This window comes from Neoarius graeffei, chromosome 26 (genome assembly GCF_027579695.1).
Source record: "Neoarius graeffei isolate fNeoGra1 chromosome 26, fNeoGra1.pri, whole genome shotgun sequence".
NCBI lineage: Eukaryota > Metazoa > Chordata > Actinopteri > Siluriformes > Ariidae > Neoarius > Neoarius graeffei.
The window spans coordinates 44,953,925-44,980,538 of record NC_083594.1 but is presented as its reverse complement, the minus strand read 5'-3'; the positions used below and the strand labels follow the sequence as shown (position 1 = coordinate 44,980,538).

The following is a 26,614-nucleotide window of genomic DNA, read 5'->3' as shown; positions in this document are numbered from 1 at the left end:
CACCAAAGGATTACTGCTTAAAAAACACAGCAGCGGCCCATATGTGGAGTCTTCACTGTAATAATGTTGGTATTATAGAGCTAAATTAATAACAATCAATAAACGTACAGGCAGATGTTATAACCTGCTGGGCATTGCTGCCTGTCACACTTTTTGTTTTTTCCACAATACTTGTCTTTTCTCCTCAGCCACAGCCAGAAGCTGCCCTTCTCTGATTGCCTTGCTCAACCTGCCTCCCGTAATTCCTGTGTACCTCAGCAGGTGTGCGGTTTACAGCCCTACGAAAACTCAGCATCCCACTTCCACTGGGTAAATTGTGATTTTCCACCCAGCCTCCCTGCACTCGGTAGCCAGTTCTGAGTACCTGGTCTCCTTTTGTAAGAGACCTCAATACCTCCGATGTACCTCCGATGGTACTGTGAGCTCGATGAGGATCACAGATTTTGCCTTGGTGGACCATGCCACTATATCAGGAAGTAGAGATGTAGTGATGATCTCTCTGGGGAACTGGAGCTCCCTGCCAAGTTCTACTCTCATGTTCCACTCCTGGTCAGAGGAAAAGAGCCTTGATGTTTTCATGGCCTGGTGTATGTGGTGTTACACTGGTTGTGAATATTTTTCCTGTCGACACCCCTCCAGCATCCTCTGCCATCTTTCTCAGGACCTGGTCATGGTGCCATCTGTGAAAGCACAGTCTTGCAGCTTGACAGGATGTGCTGGAGGCTTGTGCTGGACACACTGCAGATTTCACATTGCCAAACCAGTGGTGAAGGTTCAGAGGACAGGGAAGTGTGCCGTATGTGGACCTGAAGAAGGAGCCAAGTCTTGCCTGTGGAATCTTCCACAGGTCTGACCAACTGATTTTCCTGTCAACAACACCATCCCATGTTGTCCAGCTCCCTTCACAGCCCTGCGACACAGCCTTGATCTTATAGCACTCTTCCTCCATCCTTGATATCTCCGACATCTCCACCTCCTTCCTCTCTTTTCGGTTTGCCTTCGACCAAAACCGTGGTGCTTCTCCCCACTCTAGCCCTGCCCTTCCTGCCTGGATCCTTCTGACAAGTTCTTGATGCTGCAGCCTTCCAAGTGCTCGGTCCACTTCAGTTTGGGCATTTTACTTCCAGCCAGTAGGGACCTTGGCATTTGAATCCCTCACTGACTAATCGGTGGACTCTCTTAGTTCAAGCACCAGCCTGGTCTTCTCCTGATTGTAGCCCAAACTGATAAATTGCAGGGGAAGCTGCAAGATATTCATCCCAAAGAGGCCCATTTCAGACAGGCACTGTGGCAACCTCAGCACTTTCAAATTAATGGGCTGGCTTTCCCATCCATCTTACTTGTTGTGGACAAGGGGAATTTTGCTCATTTTCAGTGGCCACATTACTCTCCTTGTACAGTATGAATTGGTAGCACCACGCTTTGTACTTCCCCGGGAGCTAGCTTCGGTCTATTTTTGCCAGGCCTTCTGAGAGCTGCTTCAAACACAGTTCTCCCCATCTGCTTGTCAGAGTGGTCGGCCGTTATACTATCTCCCCAGGCTTTTAATGGGTTGTGCTGCCAGAAGTGGGATTTTCTTGCCCCCGATGACAAAAGTAGTGTTGTCGTTCTTAACTCCTTTTCTTGATCGACAGATTGCATGACTTGGAGGGCTTAATTTTCATTCTTGCCCGGGGACATCAGCTCATCTATCCTTTTCAGCAGTTGGGATGTACATGCTGCTGTCTGAAGGAGGCTGATAGCGTTATCCATGTAGCTCTACAGTAGGAGTAACCTCTGTCTGGATGGTAATTTGATCCCGCACACCATTTGTCTTGCTCTGTTAAGGATTACTTCAATGGCTGCTACAAGTAGGATGAGAGAGATGGCACACCCAATGGCAATTCCTAATTCTAGCTGCTGCCACCCAGTGGTGAAGTCTGGAAGGGCAATGCATATCTGCAGGTCCATGAAGTAGTTTTCCACCAAGGTCTTGACACAGGAGGGCATAGGGAAGAACTCCATGGCAACAGCTGATCAGCTGGTGTGGAACTGACCCATAAGCGTTGGCGAGGGTCCAGCCAGATGACATGTAGGTCCCCCTTTCTCACGCTTGGCCTTCTGGATCTGTTCCCAAATCATCATTGAGTGCTTCACACCACCTTGGGAAGCCTGGGACTCCCACCTTCTGCCAGTTGGTGTCAATGTAACCATTCTCTTTAGGTAGCTGGTGATGCTTCTGGCCAATACAGAGAAGAAGATTTTTCCTCCAACATTTAGCAATGCAGTGCTCCTGCACTGGCTGATGTCTTTGGAGTTTGCTTCCTTGGGGATGAAGACTGCTACTTTTTTTCTGCCACTCAGATGGAATTGACTGCTTTTTCCAGGCAGTCCTCCTGAGGTACCACTGCAGCTCAAGCACCTTGGGGCAGTTCTTATAGAGCTTGTAGGGTATTCAGTTTGGGCCTGGTGCTGATGAGGCCTTGCCTCCGCCATGATGTGCCTGACTTCACTGAGCTTAGGGAGCATGATGTTGAACTCAAATGTGGGCAGGCTAGGCCGAGGCACGTACCCTGGTGATACTAAGGGAACATTCTTTGATGACTCACTGTACTGCTTCCTGATGTGCTGTCCCAGTTGTTACCTGGTGACTTCCAACTTTCCACTCTTTTTCTCCTACAGAAGTTGTCTGGCACACTTGAAAGGGACTTTGAAGAAGTTGGTTGTTTCTTTTTCTTTCTGCTTTCTGCGTTTATGGACACGCTCAGCTCTGCAAAGGCTAGCTGGCTTTTGTCTGACCTCTTCCCACAGTGCTTTCAGGCCCTCTTTCTCTGCCAGAGTTGCCTTCCTCCATTTCTTTGTCATCACCTTTTCACTAACTGATTGAGCTCCTTCTCTCTTCTTCCTTTCTGTACAGGAGTAGTCCTCTGCAAGGTGGTAACTTAGCCAAACCTGTCTTTGCACTCTTGGTATATGATGTGCCCAACAGTTTACGTTTGGACTCTCCTCCCCCTCGCAATGACCCCTTCAGTACCTTGATCAAGTCCACATCCAGTTTGTGCCATGCTTCTGCTTTGTTCACCTTTGGCCATTTGATCTTTCCCCTCCTGGCTGGTTGCTTGCTCTCTGCATTTTGGCTTGACTCCATTTTGTGGGGACTGGTGGGAACTCTTTGGTTCTCACAAGGGGATTCTTTGTCCACCAGTAAGCCTTCTACCTCTCTTACCTCCCTGCATTCAGCAATGTTGGGTCCATCAGCTCTGTGGTTTTCCACCAGGCTTTTGGTTCCTCCTCCAGTGTCCATGGATTTATAATCAAGTATATATATTGTCCTGGCACTTCACACTAAGTGCAATACTATGCTACTACAGAGAATTCCATCACTAATGCAGGTCATGTCTATCTTGTTTAGAATGATGCCAGGGATGTGCGGAAGGCCCTCAGGTTTGTGTTTGCGCGCACTGACAAACTGTAAGCACAGCAGGAATTCCCAAATCATATCTATTCTTCTCCTCTGGATCAATGGGCTCCTCTTTATATGAATATTTCTGTTCCAACGGTTTCGTCATTTCAGGCTTGATGTTCTCCATATCCAGTTGTCCTCTTTTTCCTCCCACATCTCCTCTATCTCCTCAGGGGCAGGAACTTCTCATGGTAGCGGAGCAGTGACAGGGATGTCTCCCTGCCACCCTCTGCAGCTGGCGTCTGGGTTGAGTGTTTTTCCCCCCAACACTTGTCCTTTCTCCTCAGCCACAGCCAGAAGTTGCCCTTCTCTGCCTCCTCAGCCAGTTCTTTGATTGCCTCGTTCACACTGCTTCCCATACAGTAATTCCTGTGTCCCTCAGCAGGTGTGTGGTTGACAGCCCCACAAAGACTATCAGAAAAATGTTATGGACTTCAAGTAAGAATCATGTAAAAAAAACAAGAAAAAAAAAGAGCCAAGTAGCCAAATAAGTCATTAAAGAGGTCTGGTTGTGTCTTTAATGCTATATTGAACTGAGATTGGAACATGGAACTGTTATTGATACAAATAAGTAAATCAGCCTCCCAAAGTGTTAAAAGCAGATCCTGGCAAGACAAAAACATGAAAAGTATTTTGTTGTAGTGACGGAACTTGACCATATTTTGCACATATGTGCAGTTGTAAGTGCAGTTCTGCATTAGTTGGTATGTCTTGAGCTAGGACATACTGACAGTGACACTGTCCTTTGATTTGTCCACATCACTGTCCTTGTCTGTAGGAGGAGCTCCTGCAGTGTCTCGAGGCGAGTCCTGACCATTGTTGGGATGGCCAGAAACCTTAGAAATGCCGTCTGTGTTTGACTCAGTGTCTGGCTCTTGCTGTGATGATGTTGCTACAAAACAAAACAAAGGTTATCAGACCAAATCAAATGATATGTAAAAGCAGGAGTGGACAAATCAGTAGCCTGGGTATCCAGGACAAGCAGAATTTATGTCCAGTCTATTAGTTTTTAATTTGTATTTGCTATGAGGAAAAGTCTGAAAAAAAGTTTCATCTTTTAGATTCTTCAAAGTAGCCACTGTTTACCTTGATAAAGCTTTACACACTATTGGCATTATCTTAACTAGCTTCATGAGGTAGTCACCTGAAATGCTTTTCAATTAACAGGTACGCCTCATCAAAAGTTAATTCGTGGACTAGTTTCTTGCCTTCTTAATGTGCCTGTGATCATCAAACAGTAAATAGTAAATAATAATAAAGTAAACAGCCCGATTCAACAACTGTAGTAACCCATATTATGTCAAGAACCGCTCAACTAACAACAGTTCATCATGACTTTAAGACATGAAGTGCCTTTTAATTAACAAATATAAAGAAAAAACATTTAATTAGAAGGTGTGTCTGAAATTTTGACTGGTACTGTGTAGCACTTCATAGGCTTGAAGTTGAATAGTTTTCCAAAAACCAAAACATGGGGCCAGGTAGCATATTGATACTAGTCTTGTGCGCTAATTAATCAATTTATGATTTGTCCACCCCTGAAACTTGAGAAACCAACAGTAGTAAAAAAAAAAAAAATGTATGGTTACACATATATTTTAAAATGAGTGTGTCGGTGCTCTTTATCCTACCAGACTGTGTGCAGGACTTCATATGTTCTGGCCAGTGTGCTTGCTGGCAGGGGTAGTCACAGTAGCTTGTGTTCCAGCAGCAATAGAAAATGGCCTCTTTCTTGCAATTGGCACACCACTGCTTCTTCTTTGTTTCATCGACAGCCTGCTGTTTCTCCATCTCCATTTGCTTCTTCACTTCTGCAACCAGCCGTTCTCGCTCCTGCTCCAGACTCTGCCGCATCTCCGCCATGGTCAGCTCTGTGTCCAGTGCAACACAGATAAATGTAAAAATCAATCCATGTTTTCCAAGGTAACTTGCTTTTCCTTACTTTCACAGCACACTATGTGAGAAACGTCACAAACAGCAAATGGGTACTAATGTAGACTTCATCCATGTGAGCTTTAGGAATTGGAAATGACAAACCTAAATTGTGCTTCATCTCTGATAATTCCTGTTGATGGAGCCACTGCAGCTTTTCGATTTCGATCCGTAACCGCCGAATCTAAAAGGCAAAATAAGAGTATGTCACCAGTTCTTGAAACTGGCAAAAATCGCTACCATTTTATAATGAGCACGGTTTTCGTTTTCAGGATTTCATACTTCAGCTATCGTGTTTCCTGAGGTGCTCTTGGAGAGGTCATTGTATATTTCAGTCATTGTCCCCTTGATTGCATCCATGATCTGTCCATACACAAAATAATCATTTGCTCCAATCAGCGACATCTCAATTATGCATTAATAACACTTCATACCGTTATTATAAGGATCGATTGAGCATTCAATCTTAAATCAGTCAGTCATTAAAAAAAAACACATACACACATTATAACATAATGCTTAAAAACCCAAACACAGTCATGGGCAACCAAAGTATATTTGGATTTACTGTATATACTATATAAATCTTTTTCCCCAAAGAGTCTGGAAGAAATCTGGCATCTTACTTTATTGGTGTATTTTGCAATATCAGCTGCCACATCAGCAGAGGTGGTGGGGATCTGTAGATCTCCAGTCATGGAGGAGGAGGAGGATGATGAGGAGGAGGAAGAGCTAACTGTGACACCTGCCATTATGGCTGCAGACACAGGGGTGCTGGTGACTAGAGTGACAGCCGAGGTTGAGGTGCTGTGTGGGGAATCTTTCTGTTGCACAGCTACGAGGAATAAAGCAGTTTTAGCTTAACTGTGCACATTCATACCATGAATGATTTGCCAAGCTTCAAGGTGCAAGTGGGAAAGACATTAGAGCATGAGATAACATAGTCTAGCAAGAGGGTCTGGGACAATAAATATGACCAAGAACTGCCTACGTCCACAAAAAGAGGTTATCTGATTGGTCTCAGAGGTGACCAACCACTTACAGTGGTGTGTTTGCTTGTAGACTGCCAATAAACACACAAGATGAGCTCATTTACTCAGTACTAAGCACTTTACCCAAAACTCATTCATCACATTTAAAGACAAAATGCCACTGGATGAACATCTGAGGCTCCGAGTAGGACGAGGAGAACAAGGATAGTCACTCTAACCAAAAAAAGTATTAAGTATTGACAGAAATCTGCAGAAAGACATCTTCACAGTATCCTGAAGTCCATTTGCATCTCCTGTTCACTAATATACAGTATATATATTTAAGCATTGCCCAAAAGTGGAGCTCCTGATGAGTGTATGAGCAAAATATTTGCAAGGGCACAAAATCAATCTGAATAGAATAATAATATTACAGCATATGAACCATCGAATTGTGTAATGTAGTGTATTTTGTGTCAATAAATTGCTGCTTTGTCTTGTCACAGTGAGACTAATAACGCGATACGTATCACAGTTATGGATACATATTTGACACCGCATGCCATGCACCAGTTACAACACCACGGCATTTATCATGGTGTGACTCTGCTGGGTGTAACCGCGAGTTGGCCTAGTGGTTAGCATGTCCGCCTCTCGATCTGGAGAGCACGAGTTCTACTCACGGTCGGGTCATACCAAAGACCATCATAAAAATGGTACCTACTGCCATCTGTCATGGCATGCTGCAATACAGATGCGAGTGGGGAGTCAAACTCTCGCGGTTACCAGAAGACTAGCCCCCCCAGCTATGTAATAGGCGAGAGGCCGAGGGCTACGGAAACAGAGATCGACGCCACCCTATGCGCCACATGGCGTGGGAAGGACTTTGATTTGATTTGACTCTGCTGGGTGCCTGGTGGACAGTAGTGAACCAGCGCTTTCACTGTACATCATTACTATATAGTTACGATCGAATATTATCGGACGTAAGAACTAATCGATATCGAGCCGCGGTAGTTTTAGATTATCTAAAACTAAGGAAAGATGCTCATAATTGCTATTGAATTATATAATAGTTATGTCTACACGAGTGTGCAGAGTAAGAAATCGTTCAGGGGAAAAAGCATACAATGCAAAGACATGTTGCCTGTTATGAAAAAAAAAAACAGTAGGATAAAACCCTTCAGAAAAAAAAAAACTACTGGAAAACATCTTCCTTGACCGAATGCAGCGTATGAGCTTTGAGGGTTAGAGCTGCGATTTTGATATTTCAAACTTGCCACGTCAAACAGATGTCTGGTTACATGTCAATTGTCCAACAAGTGAGTGGACTAATAAAACTGTTTTAGCTAGTTTTATATGAAACTGTCGTGAATATTTTCTGTAAAATGTGTTAGTAAATAATCCCAAGTTATTTTTAAAAATAAGCGCTGGATAAAAACTAATTTATCTTGTGTAAATAAAGATAAAAAATTGTATTGTCCAGTGGTCAAGTGTTTATGAGATACATTGCCTTGCACTTATGATCAGCTTCCCTGTGGTGGAACACGCAAGTTGTTCGTACGTAGAGACGGACATCGTACGGTCGCAAAAGTCATCAAAAATCAGGTTGATGCATTACCATATCCTCTTAAGTATGGAGATTCGCTCCCTGCTATCAGTATCGTACATGTTCAGGACCAAGGATGTGACTCAGGAGTTTATCAGTATCACTCCTCTTTTTGAAATGCTGCTCAGCTCAGAGAGCCTGTACACAATTAGTTCTTTCTCATAGAAAGACACCATGGCCTAATGGTTCGAGGAGCAGCTTTAGGACCAAAAGGTCGCTGGTTTGATTCCTTGGACCAGCAGAAATGGATGAAGTGCCCTTCAGCAAGACACCTGACCCCCAAATGCTCCCCAAGCTGCTCTGGGTATGTTGTACGTCACTCTGGATAAGAGCATCTGCTAAATGCCTGTAATGTATAATAAAAGGTACGTAGCAAAAAGTTTTCATGTATTACCCTATTTACAGCTATGACTTATTATCCCAGCAAAATTAATTTGAAGTCAACAGAATTGCCAGCATATTTTAGTCTTTTCAAATTAATGAGTCTAATGTGTAACCTTTTAAAAGTTTTCAAGACCGTATCTGTCTGCAACCGAAGGATATTCATTCACTTTCTTTCAAATCTGATTTAAGCATATTCATACTAATCACAGAATAGTTTGTGTAAATACATGTGATAGATCTTAACCCTATAATTCAATGATCAGACTCAACTGTGGCCTACCCTTAACAGCCTGTCGTGTCTGATATCGAGTGCTAGAAGAAGACGGTGAAGACGATGCCTGCTGTGCTTGTGATAACGTCTGTGCCTGAGTCTGTGGCTGCGTGTTGCTCTGCTGCTGCCGCTGCACTTTCTGCATGTGCCACTTCTGAGAGGACGTCTGAAACTTGGTACCGGGGTTCCACACAACGGCCCGCTGCACCACCGGCACGCTCTCACGGGGCAGCAGGGGACGCTGTTTCTTCACCGTGCTGGTGGGGGTGGAGGAGGGCAGGGCTGTAGGAGGTGCAGAGTTAGGCAGGGAAGAAGAGACGAGCGCAGTGCTGCTAGGGACAGCGGGGATGGTGACTACATTTAGAGGAACTGCCATGGGAGACTGCGATGGGTCTTTGAGGCCTGGAGTGGAAGAGGGTGCTGAAGGGGTTTGAGATGGAGCAAGGCTTCCTGTGGGAGGGCCCTTAGCTAGAGGATACAAATATATATGCATATAAAAAGAAATTAGATACGTTATAATAAATCATGCAAACAATGTACATGATTATACATACAGGACACTTTTTCCATGGAATAAAAATGTGTTCTATTCCCTTCAAGTGGGTTTCATTCATTTGGTTCGATAGCATGCAATATTGTTATCATATCGCTTATCCTACATGTATTACGTCACTCTATCCAATGGAGAACGAGTGTTGAATATGCTTTACGATATTGCATGGTTGTCAAGACAACATGACGTCATACGTCGGAGCTGATGTGACTATCCAATGAGAGGTTTCTGCTGCGCATGCACAGAAGCATTTCTTTGTTCACCAGGAAAGAGAAAGACGTGTTGAACACCTGAAAGGCTACAAAAACTTCATTAGATATTCTTCACGCATATTTACAAGCACTGGCGAACCGTTACTATTAGAGCTGGGACTTCAGCTCAGTCAAAACTTAGCCAGACACACCAAAAAAGCAACAGGGCAAAGAATTAGCAAGGGATTAGCGGCAGGCTGCCAGGTTGCTCCGTTGTGTGTAGCTGTCGATGTTGATTTTAAAAGTAATTCGGTAAATTACAGAGGGAAATGAATACTTAAGTCTCAGTGAAAAATCCTGTAGCGAGTGTGCGGTGTGGGAGAAGAGTCTGGAGACAGAAATCTTAGTTTCTCGGTCGTTAGCCTGTGCTACTTGCTCTTGATAGATAGCACTGGCTTGACCGCTTTATTAGCATTCGCTAACACTACTGATGAATGCTACACCGGCTGGAAGGTGACGTCACTGCTGTGCTGACGGTGCCGAGTTGCAGTTAAGCTCACGCTGGCCTTCGAGTAGGCCTAGGGCAATAAATTCTTGGTCCCTCCCACTATAAATCAAAATCTGATTGGTTAATTCATCTGTCACTTCCTACATAAACATACACTGCCATGGCCTTCTGTCCCGGCAATGAAGTCCTAACCAATGAGTGAGCCAGCTCTAAACTCTTCTCAGCCTAGACACAACAAACAAAAAAAATCTCATTGGATAACTCGATTTTAATGTTTTCATAACAGTAACCCTTTCATTTCTGAAGCAAATTTGATACAAAATGAGGCCGAATTAGAAGAGAATAATTATAATGAAATTATGAAGGAATGAAAGAAATTAAATATAACATTTGAAATGCTGATATGTCTGGGCCGTCTCTGAAGGCCTAGAGGACCCTGATGGTTCCCCTCTGGTGTATGTATAATAATAATAATAATAATAATAATAATAATAATAATAATAATAATAATGGCTGACTTTTTTTTTCATGGTATATGAGATATATTCCATTCAGCTAGCATGATACTGGATGAGTTGAAAACAAGTAGCTGAATGGATTATATCTAATATACCATGAAAAACAGTCAGCCAATATTATTTAAATAATATATAATTATTAGAAAATATCAATACATCCGGGCGGCACGGTGGTGTAGTGGTTAGCGCTGTCGCCTCACAGCAAGAAGGTCCGGATTCAAGCCCCGTTGCCGGCGAGGGCCTTTCTGTGTGGAGTTTGCATGTTCTCCCCATGTCCGCGTGGGTTTCCTCCGGGTGCTCCGGTTTCCCCCACAGTCCAAAGACATGCAGGTTAGGTTAACTGGTGACTCTAAATTGACTGTAGGTGTGAATGTGAGTGTGAATGGTTGTCTGTGTCTATGTGTCGGCCCTGTGATGACCTGGCGACTTGTCCAGGGTGTACCCCGCCTTTCGCCCGTAGTCAGCTGGGATAGGCTCCAGCTTGCCTGCGACCCTGTAGAACAGGATAAAGCGGCTAGAGATAATGAGATGAGATGAGATCGATACATCCATAAAATTTGTTTGCACTTGCTATTATATTTGCATTGATTAATATACTGTATAAAGTGTATAAATACTTGTACATGGTGTGCTCTTTTAATATTGTATTAGCAATTTTTTCTCTTTTTTTATATTTCCCTTGAATGTAATGTTTGAGCTTCTGTCCTTTTTTTTTGCTTCAATTTATTTGACATCTTTCAGTGACACCTACACTGTTGACATGAAAATACTAATTTTATAAAAAAAAAAATCCTCATTGTACTAAAAGGCAAAACTCTGCCCTGTTTTTTTTTTAACCAACCAACTGACCACAGTCCTACCTGCTTGTATTAGCTCACAAGACGAGAGGCTTGTGAATTCACAGGTCAAAGTTCACCCAAGTGTGAAGAGAAAGTAAGCACTACCAGAAGCAAATGCATATCCTTCACATTCTGTGGGTTTTTTTTTTTAAATATATTGCACTTTCACCACACGTGAGTGCATGCAGCTGCTACGTAAGAGGCACTATTCACATCCTCACTTGTGTATGTTTGTCTATCTGAAGGATTAAAAGCAGTGTCCGCCAGCTGGAACGGCAGAGCCGAAAAATCTATCATCATCTGTCGAGCTGTAATGTTTTGCATTTTCACACCGATGATCTCTGTTTCGGGGTGGCACGGTGGTGTAGTGGTTAGCGCTGTCACCTCACAGCAAGAAGGTCCGGGTTCAAGCCCCGTGGCCGGCGAGGGCCTTTCTGTGCGGAGTTTGCATGTTCTCCCCATGTCCGTGTGGGTTTCCTCCGGGTGCTCCGGTTTCCCCCACAGTCCAAAGACATGCAGGTTAGGTTAACTGGTGACTCTAAATTGACCGTGAATGTGAGTGTGAATGGTCGTCTGTGTCTATGTGTCAGCCCTGTGATGACCTGGCGACTTGTCCAGGGTGTACCCCGCCTTTCGCCCGTAGTCAGCTGGGATAGGCTCCAGCTTGCCTGCAACCCTGTAGAACAGGATAAAGCGGCTAGAGATAATGAGATGAGATGAGATGAGATGAGATGAGATGATCCCTGTTTCTCAGGAAAACTTTCTGCTGTTTTTGTGATTGTTGTCATGATCTTCATCTCGTATCAATTTTTCCATCCATCCATCCATTATCTGTAGCCGCTTATCCTGTTCTACAGGGTCGCAGGCAAGCTGGAGCCTATCCCAGATGACTATGGGCGAGAGGCGGGGTAGACCCTGGACAAGTCGCCAAGTCATCGCAGGGCTGATATAAACAACCATTCACACTCACATTCACACCTACAATCAATTTAGAGCCACCAATTAACCTAACCTGCATGTCTTTGGACTGTGATGGAAACTGGAGCACCCGGAGGAAACCCACGCAGACACGGGGAGAACATGCAAACTCCACACAGAAAGGCCCTCGCCGGCCACGGGGCTCGAACCCAGGACCTTCTTGCTGTGAGGTGACAGTGCTAACCACTACACCACCATGCCGCCCTGTTATTATTATTTTTATCATCCATCCATCCATTATCTGTAGCCGCTTATCCTGTTGTACAGGGTTGCAGGCAAGCTGGAGCCTATCCCAGCTGACTATGGGCAAGAGGCGGGCAAGTCGCCAGGTCATCGCAGGGCTAACACACAGAGACAAACAACCATTCACACTCACATTCACACCTACGGGCAATTTAGAGTCACCAGTTAACCTAACCTGCATGTCTTTGGACTGTGGGGGAAACCGGAGCACACGGAGGAAACCCACGCAGACACGGGGAGAACATGCAAACTCCACACAGAAAGGCCCTCGTTGGCTGCTGGGCTCGAACCCAGGACCTTCTTGCTGTGAGACGACGGCGCTAACCACTACACCACCGTGCCGCCCCTCGTATCAATTCTTATTGTGGATTAATTAATTTTATTACTAATCGAGAATATTCTGAAGACTGGTACTCAACATAGACCTTTTTGTAAGTGTAAACAAAAAGCAAACTTTATAAATAAACATACCTACATCAGTGTCAGTTCAGGGAGTAACTCACCCTCTGTCTTGGAGGCTGCAGGTTCTTTGAGTGCGGTGACAGCGGCTGAGTCTTTCCTACGCCTTTTCCTCTCCCTTCCTCCAGGTTCTTCTCCCAAATCAATCACCAGCTCTCGCTCTGAATCTGAGTCCATGTCGACATCGACAGACACAGGCTGCCTGGCTTCTTCTGTTACCTTGATCTTATCTCTTGTACTGGGAGATGCCGGTGCTGCTTTAGGCACTTCTTTGTCCAGCTCAACCGCTGGCTTCTCTTTTGCTTGAGAGACACCACTTCCTACTTTCTGCACAATCTCGCCTTTGGTCAGTGAGCTCGATGTACCAGAGGATTCTGTGCTGCTGTCCTTGTCTTCGCCAGCAGGGGATGGCGGTTTGGGCTTCTTTTTTGAGAGTTCTTTCTCTGTTTTGTCATCAGCAGCAGAGTCCTTGATGCTCTTTGGTTTTTGATCGTTGTCGCTGGCGTACTCGCTGTCACTGGAGTCAGACTTGTCGGAGTCGTCCGAGTCGCTGTGCTCCTCATCTTTGTACACATCCTCTGATATCTCGTCTATACCTGTTTAGACCAAACATTACAAGTAGCAAGTTTTCTTAGGTATCCTTGACTTGCAAGTGACGTCGAAGCAAAATAGAAACACGGATGTCTGCCATGTTGGTGGATATACAAATGCGGGGTCAAGCAACGTTCCATACAAAACATAGTCACGCGTGCGCAACTCTCTTTGTTTTTCCACTACTTTAAGTGTTCTTTTAGCTATGACATACTGTATCTTTGTGCAGACATGCAGGTTAGGTTAACTGGTGACTCTAAATTGACCGTAGGTGTGAATGTGAGTATGAATGGTTGTCTGTGTCTATGTGTCAGCCCTGTGATGACCTGGCGACTTGTCCAGGGTGTACCCCGCCTTTCGCCCGTAGTCAGCTGGGATAGGCTCCAGCTTGCCTGCGACCCTGTAGGACAGGATAAAGCGGCTAGAGATAATGAGATGAGATGAGATATCTTTGTGCTGTATATGGTTGTGGTCACAACAGTACTCGTAACCGTGGGAAGTTCTGATTTTTTAGAATTCCATCCGTGATTCGGAAAGAGGGCGAGGAAACTCTGAGGCTTAGTACGGAGAGGAGACGATCACGGCTGAACAACATCGGCAGGGCTGATCTAACAGGCTAAAACCAAACTAGCTTGCATTTGCAGTAATCGTTTTATCTCAGGTGAGATTCAAAAGCTTTCTCAATCGTATCACGGAAGAATTTTATTTCGTGTTGCTAGAATGTTGTCGTGGATCACTCAGTCATTGTTATAATTTTAACACGTGTATTACCATTTCACTTCTTGGAGCGCCAGCAAAATTATATGATAGAAACAATCCAGACTGGGCACCCACTCAGAAAATGGGCTGTTTCGTCCAAGGTCGGACTTGATTCTTTGGCAGCCAAACCAGATAGAACACGATATCTGAGTACTCGATGGTCGGTAGAAGCGTCTTATCTTCAGAAAAGTCTGACTTTTTAAAATAATATGGGTCAAAACCACACATATCTATCTTCTCTTTGTATCAAAGCTTCGCTCGACCGTTCAAACCATGGTAATACTGAGAAAATTCAGCATTGTTTACAGACGTGCTTTCAGTGGCTGCCATCCTAGCTGCTTTGCCCTTACAGAAGAAACACATGAATTTCCCATGTGTTTCACATGTGATCACGTTACCACATGTGGTAACATGAGGAATACATGGTATCAGATTTTTGTAACATGTGTTACCATGTAGAGCACATGTGTAAAACATTCCTGTATGTGATTCACATAAAATTGGGCCAAAACCACATTTCCCATGTGCAAAACACATTTTCCACATATTTCACATGTGAAAAATCACATGTGAAGTTCATGTGGTTTTTCTGCAAGGGTGTATATCCACCATCATGGCAGACACTCATGACGCACATTTTGATCACGTGGTTGCAAGTCATCTATAGTTTCTTTCTTCAGTGTCATTCTGAAAGGAAAAAAATACCTTCAACACAGAAAACAGACTGGTTACTATAAAAATCTGTCTTTTCCTGGAGGTCACAAGGTGACTTAACTTGCCCGTCCAAAAACAATGAGCAAAAAAAAAAAAGCAAACAAAAAGTTATGTTTAAACTTTCTCTCAAATATAAAATTCTGACCTGCTACATTTTTTGTATATATAATTTATCTAACCATTGTGACAGTTATTATGAAAGCTCACAGCATGTAGGCCAGTTTGTATAATCAGAGTCATCATGCTAGCTAAAAAAAAAAAAGTTTAGCTTTAGTTTCCTTGGTGAAAGAAATACAAAATAGAGACGACCCCAGAAAAGCAGATTTATCTGATGTCTATGAACTCACCCAGCTGTGCTTTGCAGCTCTCAATGGTCTTGTCAAGGTTGAGCTGGAAGCGGCTCTTGATTTGTCTTTTAGGGGACGTGAGTGAGGCCTGAGCGCCCTGCTGCTGCTGTACAGTCTCGCTCAGCTCCTTTAGGTCCATCTCGGCCTTACTACGGTCTGAAACGAGTTACAGATACGCCATGTGGGGACTGGCACAGGATTTATAAAGCATGACATGGGCGACTTTGATTACTGGAACTGTTACTCTGATTTAATTTCGACTGGAACTGTTAACTCAAATACAACTTTAACAAGTGTTGCCAGGCAAAACAAACCTCGCCCGGTAGCACTTATGACGAATATGAAGGAAGATATCACGAAAAAAACGATTTTGACCTTTTTGGTGACCTTGACCTTGATTTTGACCTTGTGTGTGAACATACTTGGCCAATAAACATGGGTCTGATTCTGATTCTCTGCTGCTCTCAGCCAATCATAACACACTGTAATGTACGACTGTTACACTCATACATTCTTACAGCACGATGACATAGTAGCTAGCGCCTCGATATGAAACAGTAGCCACAAAAAGCTTGACCTTGACCAGATGACCCCAGAGGTGGACAGTAACGAAGTATATTTACTTGAGTGCTGTACTTAAGTACACTTTTTGAGTATCTGTACTCGAGTATTTTTTTTTGGAAACTTATGACTTTAACTTCACTACATTTGAAAGACAAATATCGTACTTTTTACTCTACTACATTTCTATCAAGGTCCTCGTTACTATGAAACAGCTTTGAAAGTGGATATTTTTTCTTTTCTTTTCGAAAACGTGATTGGTTTTTTCGCAGGTGACACCGAGACAGCCGATCAGTAATCACTAGGGTCAAGTCACGTCCATAGACTGTATAAAATCAAGCTCAATTATTTCTCAACAGCATTATTTTACAACCCCGATTCCAAAAAAGTTGGGACAAAGTACAAATTGTAAATAAAAACGGAATGCAATGATGTGGAAGTTTCAAAATTCCATATTTTATTCAGAATAGAACATAGATGACATATCAAATGTTTAAACTGAGAAAATGTATCATTTAAAGAGAAAAATTAGGTGATTTTAAATTTCATGACAACAACACATCTCAAAAAAGTTGGGACAAGGCCATGTTTACCACTGTGAGACATCCCCTTTTCTCTTTACAACAGTCTGTAAACATCTGGGGACTGAGGAGACAAGTTGCTCAAGTTTAGAGATAGGAATGTTAACCCATTCTTGTCTAATGTAGGATTCTAGTTGCTCAACTGTCTTAGGTCTTTTTTGTCGTATCTTCCGTTTTATGATGCGCCAAATGTTTTCTCTGGGTGAAAGATCTGGACTGCAGGCTGGCCAGTTCAGTACCCGGACCCTTCTTCTACGCAGCCATGATGCTGTAATTGATGCAGTATGTGGTTTGGCATTGTCATGTTGGAAAATGCAAGGTCTTCCCTGAAAGAGACATCGTCTGGATGGGAGCATATGTTGCTCTAGAACCTGGATATACCTTTCAGCATTGATGGTGTCTTTCCAGATGTGTAAGCTGCCCATGCCACACGCACTAATGCAACCCCATACCATCAGAGATGCAGGCTTCTGAACTGAGCGCTAATAACAACTTGGGTCGTCCTTCTCCTCTTTAGTCCGAATGACACGGCGTCCCTGATTTCCATAAAGAACTTCAAATTTTGATTCATCTGACCACAGAACAGTTTTCCACTTTGCCACAGTCCATTTTAAATGAGCCTTGGCCCAGAGAAGACGTCTGCGCTTCTGGATCATGTTTAGATACGGCTTCTTCTTTGAACTATAGAGTTTTAGCTGGCAATGGCGGATGGCACGGTGAATTGTGTTCACAGATAATGTTCTCTGGAAATATTCCTGAGCCCATTTTGTGATTTCCAATACAGAAGCATGCCTGTATGTGATGCAGTGCAGTCTAAGGGCCCGAAGATCACGGGCACCCAGTATGGTTTTCCGGCCTTGACCCTTACGCACAGAGATTCTTCCAGATTCTCTGAATCTTTTGATGATATTATGCACTGTAGATGATGATATGTTCAAACTCTTTGCAATTTTACACTGTCGAACTCCTTTCTGATATTGCTCCACTATTTGTCGGCGCAGAATTAGGGGGATTGGTGATCCTCTTCCCATCTTTACTTCTGAGAGCCGCTGCCACTCCAAGATGCTCTTTTTATACCCAGTCATGTTAATGACCTATTGCCAATTGACCTAATGAGTTGCAATTTGGTCCTCCAGCTGTTCCTTTTTTGTACCTTTAACTTTTCCAGTCTCTTATTGCCCCGTCCCAACTTTTTTGAGATGTGTTGCTGTCATGAAATTTCAAATGAGCCAATATCTGGCATGAAATTTCAAAATGTCTCACTTTCGACATTTTATATGTTGTCTATGTTCTATTGTGAATACAATATCAGTTTTTGAGATTTGTAAATTATTGCATTCCGTTTTTATTTACAATTTGTACTTTGTCCCAACTTTTTTGGAATCGGGGTTGTAATACAATCAGTTGATGGTAGAATGGAAGGAGGCGGTTCTTCTGGAGAACGCACACACTCATGGCTCATGAACCCATGTTTCAGTTTTCTGAAAGGATGAAAGAGTCATTTCGTTTTAAATGTTTGTTTTGTTTGCCGAAAACAAGCCACATCACAGCCTACAAAAACTTGCTGTCCAACCTGCGGAAGCATATTGAGGTATATAAACATTTTATTCCAAGAGAAAGCTTGCAACGAAGTTGTCTGTGCTTTTAGAGCTAGCGATAACATTGCAATAGCTATGCAGTCCGGTTAGTCAAATGATTTTCTATGGATTTGCCCGCCAAGTTGCCATCGCCTTGTCCACAGCTAACATTAACATATAGCTAGTTATCTTAGACACTGTTAGTTAGCATGTAAAAATGGAGTTATGCTAACATGAATAACGTTAACTTATCTGAAGTCCTTTCAGAAATATGTTTTAGCATGATTTTGCCAAATAAACAGAATGTAGAAATCTTTCTTTTCCAGTAGCATTAGCTACCCAATATGATTTTGAGTTTGAAAAGAGTTTGCTAGCATGTCAGGTGGCGCGTCACTAACTAGCTAGCTTAACATTAAACCTCCATGATGGCACAGCATGCGTTTATTTTGTGAATTCACATTTCTGTCTTTGGTAATGGCATTAGGTTTTGTAAGTGCTGTGGCAATAATACAATGATGCACTGACAGAAAATGTACTTTTAATACTTAACTATTTTTAAAAGCAAGTACTTCAGTACTTTAACTTCAGTAAAAATTTGACTGGACAACTTTCACTTGTATCGGAGTAACATTTGACCAGTGGGATCTGTACTTTGACTTAAGTAATGAAGTTGGGTACTTTGTCCACTTCTGGATGACCCCCAAAATGTTGGAGGTTCTATTTGAGACCAGTGCCCATCTATCTTGAAAGTTTCATAAAGATTGGTCCAGCCATTTTCCCATAACATCATTAACAAAAAAACAAAGAAACCCAACTGAAAGCAATACCTCACCCCCTGGTGGACTCCGTCCCAGGCGAGGTAATTAGAGGAGAAAGAGCTTACCGAGGTTAAGGTTTAAGATGCTGCCTGTAGCGGGGGTCTTCTCCTGTTTAATGGGTGTGTTTGTAGAGTGAAATGGTTTAGGGCTGTCCATGGCACTGCCTGCAGGACCGGCTCGCGGAGCAGCAGGGGACGCTGTGGACACCAATGGTCGACTTAATTTGGATGCGCTAATAAAAGGACTGCTTGACTTAAACACATTAACATATCTAACGATAAACAAAAGCATGTGAAAATCTACTGTGGTGCTTTTACGGCCGATTCAACTCAAATAGACAGGAGAAAAAATACTCAGAACAAAAATCGAGAATTTCTGTGCTAGCTACTCCCAACCAGATATCAAGTACTATTACAGTATATCTGCATTCACTGGATATGAGCAATCATGCACTCTGATTGGCTACTCTACAACTAGGATATCAGCTCATATACCATGAGTAGAGAAAAACAAAATGGCGGAGCGTGTTGCTGAACCAACCGAGGATGAAATAAAAACTCTGTCTGAAAACAAAACCCAAAAAATAAAAATAAAAAAGGAACAAAATATGGAATAAAAGTCTTTGATGGTAAGAACATATCTTTTTTTTTTTTTTTCCAGAATTATTATTATTATACTGTAGCATTTTTCACAAATTGCTCCTGTCATTTCACCGGTTTGTTTACATTATAAGCGGAAATGATTTTGTCAGACGTTTTGTATAAAGTTTTTATTTATCAAATTTGCAAAAAATAAAAATAATTCGAGACCTGTGCAGATCTGAGCTCAGCCTTATACGTCAACGCCAGGATTCAAAATCCGTTCCTTTCCTGGACAGCGCTGTAGACTGCTCGGCCACGGGAGATTACGTCGCAAACTGAGGTTATATAACATGGCACTTACATAGTCAATACACAGTGGCGTCACACCACGACTGTGTAATCGCTACCTGAGGCTGGCACGCCAGTTACATTCTTAAACATGCTCGAACTCGGTTAAACATACACACACAGTCAGACGCCTCTATAGGCTTCCGCCAAAGGCTGAGCCAAAAATGCTCTGTTTCTCAAAATCCAGTGAATGTGGGTAGAATAAAACAGTTATTCCACTCAATCTCGTCGTACATGGCTTATAGCCAACTCAGTGCTATGCGCCTCGTCGGCTATTAGCTCGTGTACAACTCGATTTTGTGGAATAACTGTTAAATATAAGCATTTCAATTTGCTCGATCTAATAGCATATCATTTATCAACTCATATTACGGGGTTTTTTTAGCTATAATTTATTTTTTGGATTATTTACCATGGCCAAATAGTTGGAGAAACAGCTTTGGGACCAAAAGGTCACCGGTTCGAGTCCCTGAACCAGCAGGACTGGCTCAAGTGCGCTTGAGCCAGGCACCTAACCCCCAACTGCTCCGGCAAGAGTGGTGGCGTACCTTGTGTCTGATTAGCCAAAGAAAAACTGATGATGCGATTTATCAGTTTGGGCAGGGAACCTGGACATAACTAACTATTTTGAGTTTGGTTCTCAGAGTGACATGTGGCCAGTGGGTTTTAATGGAAGTACAGTAGTGATCACCATCAACAATCATCCCTGTTTTGGTTATACAGCATTACAGCTATTTACAGCCTAATTAACAGGTTATATGAACTGAATGAGCTAAATCTAAATCTCACTAACATCAAAACAAGCATAAATGAGAAGGGAGCACGGTAGAGTCCATATTTCCGTCCGCCAAGCCACATACTGTATTATCAACATCAAAATCAAATCATTTGAATCTAGGATAACACTAAAGCTGTACACCAAGCTGTCATCCAAACCCGTTCACTACTTTTTGAGTTATGTTGGAAATCAACAAAACGATTTGCGTCCGGATTTGCGTCAAAGCCTAATCAATTGTTCCTTGGCCCATGAGTCACCTTTCCTCACAATTCCATCAAAACCCATTCACGACTTTTTGAGTTACACTGGGAACAGACAAAACAATCCTGGATCCGCATACATATCTAGATTGCCGTCAAAATCTAATCAATTGTTCCTTGGCCCATGAGTCACCTTTCCTCACAATTCCATCAAAACCCATTCACTACTTTTTGAGTTATATTGGGAACAGACAAAATCCTAAATCTCTACAAAATTCTACATACTCCAACTTTAATATGGTATAAAAATTAGATCTACATTAAAAACATTTTTTTTATTTGTTTCAGTTCTGAAAATTTGAGGAATAATAAGCTCTAATGTGTCCAATAAATATAAATGATTCCCGCAATCATAAGGCAGTCTGTGTAGATTTTCTTCCAGATTTTCATTCAGAGGAATCATAGACTGCAAACGTACACTGAAGATAAAGATGAAACTCACGCTTTAAATTATTTCTCAATTAAAATCTAAATATTCTGTCCTTCTTTAGTGTTCTGTCTGATGGCAGGTCTGCTCTGACGGCTTCAGCCATCAAAGTTTCTAGGAAAGAATTTACAGTTTCCTGAAAAAATCGTGTACAGCGGCGCTGTCACATTACGCTACTACCTGTGCTATCGAGAGACTCTTCTCCTGTGCTGTGGTGTTGCAGAAGTGCCCTGGTCTGGCTCTTTTCTCCACCCTCCTGCTCGCCATCAGATCCGGTATGGGCAGAAGAGTTAGTGCTCATTGGTGATCGCGGGATGTCCGGCATAGCGATCCGCCTACCCGTAGTCCCTCCGCCACCCATCCCGGCCGACACCATGCCCTTGCCTACGTGTGATGCTGTCATATCAAAGCTAAACTTGATCTTCTCCTGTTTTTCAGGTTTGACTGAGCCAGCGCCAGGGTTTGCTGGGTCGAGGAGCATTTGGAACTGGTTGTCGGGCGTGTACGGTGTGCGGAACGGGGCGTAATTGAAGATGCCGAATTTTTTCCGTATGTTCTCCACGTAGACCTCCATCTCCTGCATGGCACTGTTGAAGATGCTTTTGGTCTTCTTTACGGAGAAAGGAATCTCTTTAGACATGAGGTAGCAGTTATTGATTGGGACCCAGGCCCTGAAAAAAAGAAAAAAGGGATATAGGATAAAGGAATAGAAGGCAGTACAGATGATAAGAAGTTTGAGGGCAGAACCTCAGATACCTATCATGCTGTCCAAAGAATCGTGCGTCTACTTGTCCATCTTTGTCTCGTAGAGCTTTGGCAGGCCAGAATGGAAAGCCCTTAAGTTTGGCCCACACTAGGGGATGAGGGTTACTCTAAAATAAATAGCAAGTCAAACAAAGTGATATGATTAATTCACATGATTCATTTGCGCAAACAGTGCTGGCGCAAATTATTCCTCTCACTCAGGATATTTCTACTTTTATTATTATTATTATTATTATTATTATCCTAACACATTTAGGACACTGTTTCTCCCTCAGTTTTCAACCAATCATCACCAAATTTCACGTGAAGAATACCTTTGGGCTGAAATAAGTGGATATGACTTTTGGTGCTGATCTGGATCACTGATCCAGAATGATCGGGATTTTTTCAATCACTTATAACTCTCAATTTTCGTAATTTTGTCAATCTTTTTTTTTGTTTTGTTTGTTTTTTAAAATTTTGTTCAGGGCGGCAGGGAGAAGGCATATGATAGAGTGCCGAGAGATGAGTTATGGTATTGTATGAGAAAGTGTGGTGTGAATGAGAAGTATATCAGAGTGGTGCAAGACATGTATGAGAACAGTGAAACAGCAGTGAGGTGTGCAGTTGGAACAACTGAATGGTTCAAGGTGAAGGTGGGACTCCATCAAGGATCTCCTTTGAGTCCTTTCTTGTTTGCCATAGTGATGGATAGCTTGACGGACGAAGTGAGGCAAGAGTCACCATGGAACATGATGTTTGCGGATGATATTGTGATATGTGGTGAAAGTAGAAAGGAGGTTGAGTTGGGTTTGGAGAGATGGAGGTATGGATTGGAACGAAGAGGAATGAAGGTGAGCAGTAGCAAAACAGAATACATGTGCATCAATGAGAATGGGGATGAGAGTGTAGTGAAGATGCAAGGAGTAGACGTAAAGAAAGTTGGTGAATTCAAGTACCTGGGGTCAACTGTGCAGGAAAATGGGGGCTGCGATAGTGAAGTGAGAAAGAGAGTGCAGGCAGGGTGGAGCAGTCGGAGAAGGATTTCGGGAGTCATTTGTGATAGGAAAGTCCCAGCAAAAGTGAAAGGTAAGCTGTATAAGACAGTAGTAAGACCAGCTGTGATGTATGGATTGGAGACCGTACCCTTAACGAAGAGACAGGAGGCAAAGTTGGAGGTGGCGGAGTTGAGGATATTTAGGTTTGCGATGGGAGTGACAAGGTTGGACAGGATAAGGAACGAGCACATCAGAGGGACAGCACATGTGGAGAGCTTGGGAATTACGCTAAGAGAGATGAGACTGAGGTGGTACGGGCACATCCTGAGAAGAGATGCAGAGCATGTTGGAAGGAGAATGTTGAGGATGGAGCTGCCAGGCACACGAAAACGACAAAGGCCAAAGAGGAGATACATGGATGTGGTGAGAGAGGACATGAAAGTGGCAGGTGTGGTAGAGAAGGATGCGGAAGACAAGGAGCAATGGAGACAAAAGATCCGCTGTGGCAACCCCTAATCGGGAGCAACCAAAAGAAGAAGAAGAGGTTCAGGGCGGCCGGGCGCAACTTTTCCTCACTAAGCGCCATCCCCTATCTCTTACCGTTCCGGCTCTCTAGGGTACTGTGACCAGACGTCCCAGTTTGTAACAGCGAGCGCAAATTACTGTGACTTTAGTCACAGTCTCTATCTAGTTTCAGTAACGTGACCTGTATGTTGTATATATTAATAATTACTTACACACGGCTCACAAAACCAGTTGTCTCTCTTCTGGCAGGCTGAAAGATAGCACTCTGGACAGACCTCAATTTCATTCATCTGAAAGACAGAAAACGTCTGAAAAAACCTGGCGACAAACTTTGCGTTTTCGTTTTTAACTTTTGTGTTTATCGAAAACTTTTAAACCCTGCTTTACTCACTTCATGTTCGCAGATTTTTATGATAACTTTCGCTGTTGTGGTGAGCTTATGGTTTCCTAGAAAATATGAAAAAAAAACCCATTTCTCATGCAAATCAACAACAACAGCAAAATAACATCAGTATCAGTGTTGGCTCCAACCTCCGTTGTAAATGATGCAGTTGTGCAAAATCCACTTCACGTCAGCCAGGAACGCTTCGGTAGAGCCGTACATCTTCTTTTTGATGTTCTAAACAGGAATGGAAAAGAAATCGTCAAACATCTCCAGTGCAATGCAAACGTCGTGGTAGTGCAAGACGTGATTTTGAAAACTTCTTGTTCACCTTTTCTAATGTACAGAGATCCATGGGATGGAAAATATACTCTGCGTAATCAGGATGCTGCTCAAGACACACTGGCTTCTGAAACGGTTCTGTCTGGAGACAGCGAGCAAGAAAGAAATCAAACAGAGGCAGAGAAAGAGAGACAGAGTAAAATATTTCATTTCCTCAATGATATATATATTAGCTCGTGTGGAACAAATTATGTATTTACGATTAGCTCCTCGTGTAGAAAACACTACCGTATATATGTTCAATGATGAAATTTATGTTCAGGAAAAGACCTGGCATTAGTAAATTTCCACAGATACTCCCTTTGGTGCTAGTGCTGGACTCGGAGATGGTTCAACTTGTGAACCTTTGAAGAACCGGTTTGCTTTTCCATGAGCTGGAGAACCACCATAAAGCCACATCATTACATCACTGTATAGACCCCTTTCACATGACGTCACCGAGCCGCGAGATTTTGTTAGGCGCCATATTGGAAGACCAAGTACATGCACTCACAATATAAAACAAAGTACGAGCGAGAGTAAAGTGACACGATGGCTGATAATTCTGGTTATGTGAGTACATTACCAGCTGCAGAAAGGGCACAGTATGTGGAGAAACTGGCTGTGATTGATGGGTTTGACCCATATGATAAGACTCGCGGCAAGGGAGAATGGAAACATAAGGAGGACCGGACACCAATTCTGCCATCTGTTTGCTACCCAGACATTGTAAACTATTTGTTATTTACACCCAGTACCTACACTCAGTGTTCGAACTATGCCGATATTTTCGGGGGGTCCCTTTTTTTCCCTTGGGGGGCGCTTGCGCTTGTCTCGGAGTGCGGCTCTCCAAACACATGAGAAGCCTATCTTACGCACATATCACGCGGACTCCACACCTCCACACACGCATCGCGTCTGAAGTCATAACTCATCAGGGGAAATCGTGTCCACATTGGCATGTTCAAAAAACAACCTTGCGTCAACAATGATACCACACGCAAGAAAAAAAAAACAGTCAGGCTACTCAACAACCAACCTGGCAGCAGCGAGCAAGCCCCAAACCATCATAAATTATTATTATTATTAAATTGTAGAAGTCTGGGAGGCTTGCTCCTCATACAGTTATCAACTTGGGGCCAATTTAGCATGTTTTAAATCTGAATTTCTTGCATTTGCTTACCTCAAAGTGTCCGCAGATCATGCACAGACTTATCCATTATATCCACAGTTTTTTGCCAAGTCTCACACAGGTTTCTTTCAAGTCTACTGTTGGGCCAATAAATCATAAATAAAACAGCTCAGATTTGTTTGTTTAAGTCGTTTGCCACTCCACTTTATTCTCGTGGGTTCACATACCGCTGCCGTTATTTCCCCCTAATCACGAGTTTGTTGGTCTTCCAAAATGGCGCAGGGTCTGTTTACTTCCAGTTTCGGGTGACGTCAGTGAAAGGGGTCTATACGTTTCCACTTTTGCAGCCACTACCCCAGCCACTAGCAGGCTTGTAGTACTCGAGTCCGACTCGTGCCCTAATTTTAAGGACTCATGACTTGACTTGGACTGCAGCATTGATGACTTGGACTCGGACTCGTGCATTAACTGCATTCGGACTCGTAAATTGGAGATAAGGACTGATTTTTTCTTTTTTTTTTTTGTAACGTGGCATAATAATTTAGCATAAAATATTTATACCTGGGCGGCACGGTGGTGTAGTGGTTAGTGCTGTCGCCTCACAGCAAGAAGGTCCTGGGTTCGAGCCCCGGGGCCGGCGAGGGCCTTTCTGTGTGGAGTTTGCATGTTCTCCCCGTGTCCGCGTGGGTTTCCTCCGGGTGCTCCGGTTTCCCCCACAGTCCAAAGACATGCAGGTTAGGCTAACTGGTGACTCTAAATTGAGCGTAGGTGTGAATGTGAGTGTGAATGGTTGTCTGTGTCTATGTGTCAGCCCTGTGATGACCTGGCGACTTGTCCAGGGTGTACCCCGCCTTTCGCCCGTAGTCAGCTGGGATAGGCTCCAGCTTGCCTGCGACCCTGTAGAAGGATAAAGCCGCTAGAGATAATGAAATGAGATGAGATATTTATACCTACATTAATTTTTATACTAATTTTGTGCAAGAGAATGCACATTCATCTGTTCATACGTCATATTCAGGAACAAACTAACGTTAATGGTGCTAGGAAGAGAACGCCCCTAGGATTGTTCGCTTTGCTTATACAGACTTCTCCTGCAGTGGGAAAAAATGCACTGCTATGTGTTCCATACGTAGAAGAATGATCGAGGAGACGACGGGGACAACCTCGAACTTCAATCATCATTTGGCGAGACTCCACCCAGAGAAGGAAGTGACACGCTATGTTCATTGCTCTGTTGATAGCAGCGCTTGCTTGCTGAGCGATGAACTAGCT

General features: G+C 43.2%; 1 protein-coding gene across 4 annotated transcripts in view; it reads right to left on the bottom strand.

The window, feature by feature from the left end:
- Positions 1-26,614, bottom strand: part of zmynd8 (zinc finger, MYND-type containing 8) — a 44,455-nt gene that overhangs the window by 1,275 nt on the left and 16,566 nt on the right. For all 4 annotated transcript variants that reach the window (XM_060910355.1, XM_060910358.1, XM_060910357.1 and 1 more), the window contains exons 6-20: positions 24,221-24,313; positions 24,039-24,126; positions 23,899-23,954; positions 23,720-23,797; positions 21,997-22,112; positions 21,421-21,911; positions 18,912-19,043; positions 15,310-15,465; positions 12,943-13,494; positions 8,619-9,077; positions 6,001-6,209; positions 5,657-5,737; positions 5,480-5,558; positions 5,074-5,313; positions 1-4,334 (exon numbers count right to left, since the gene is read on the bottom strand). The exon at positions 1-4,334 is cut by the window's left edge and continues 1,275 nt beyond it. In XM_060910355.1, coding sequence (XP_060766338.1) covers positions 4,159-4,334; positions 5,074-5,313; positions 5,480-5,558; positions 5,657-5,737; positions 6,001-6,209; positions 8,619-9,077; positions 12,943-13,494; positions 15,310-15,465; positions 18,912-19,043; positions 21,421-21,911; positions 21,997-22,112; positions 23,720-23,797; positions 23,899-23,954; positions 24,039-24,126; positions 24,221-24,313 — 3,006 coding nt within the window. In that variant the 3' untranslated portion in view covers positions 1-4,158. The remainder of the gene's footprint in view (positions 4,335-5,073; positions 5,314-5,479; positions 5,559-5,656; positions 5,738-6,000; positions 6,210-8,618; positions 9,078-12,942; positions 13,495-15,309; positions 15,466-18,911; positions 19,044-21,420; positions 21,912-21,996; positions 22,113-23,719; positions 23,798-23,898; positions 23,955-24,038; positions 24,127-24,220; positions 24,314-26,614) is intronic.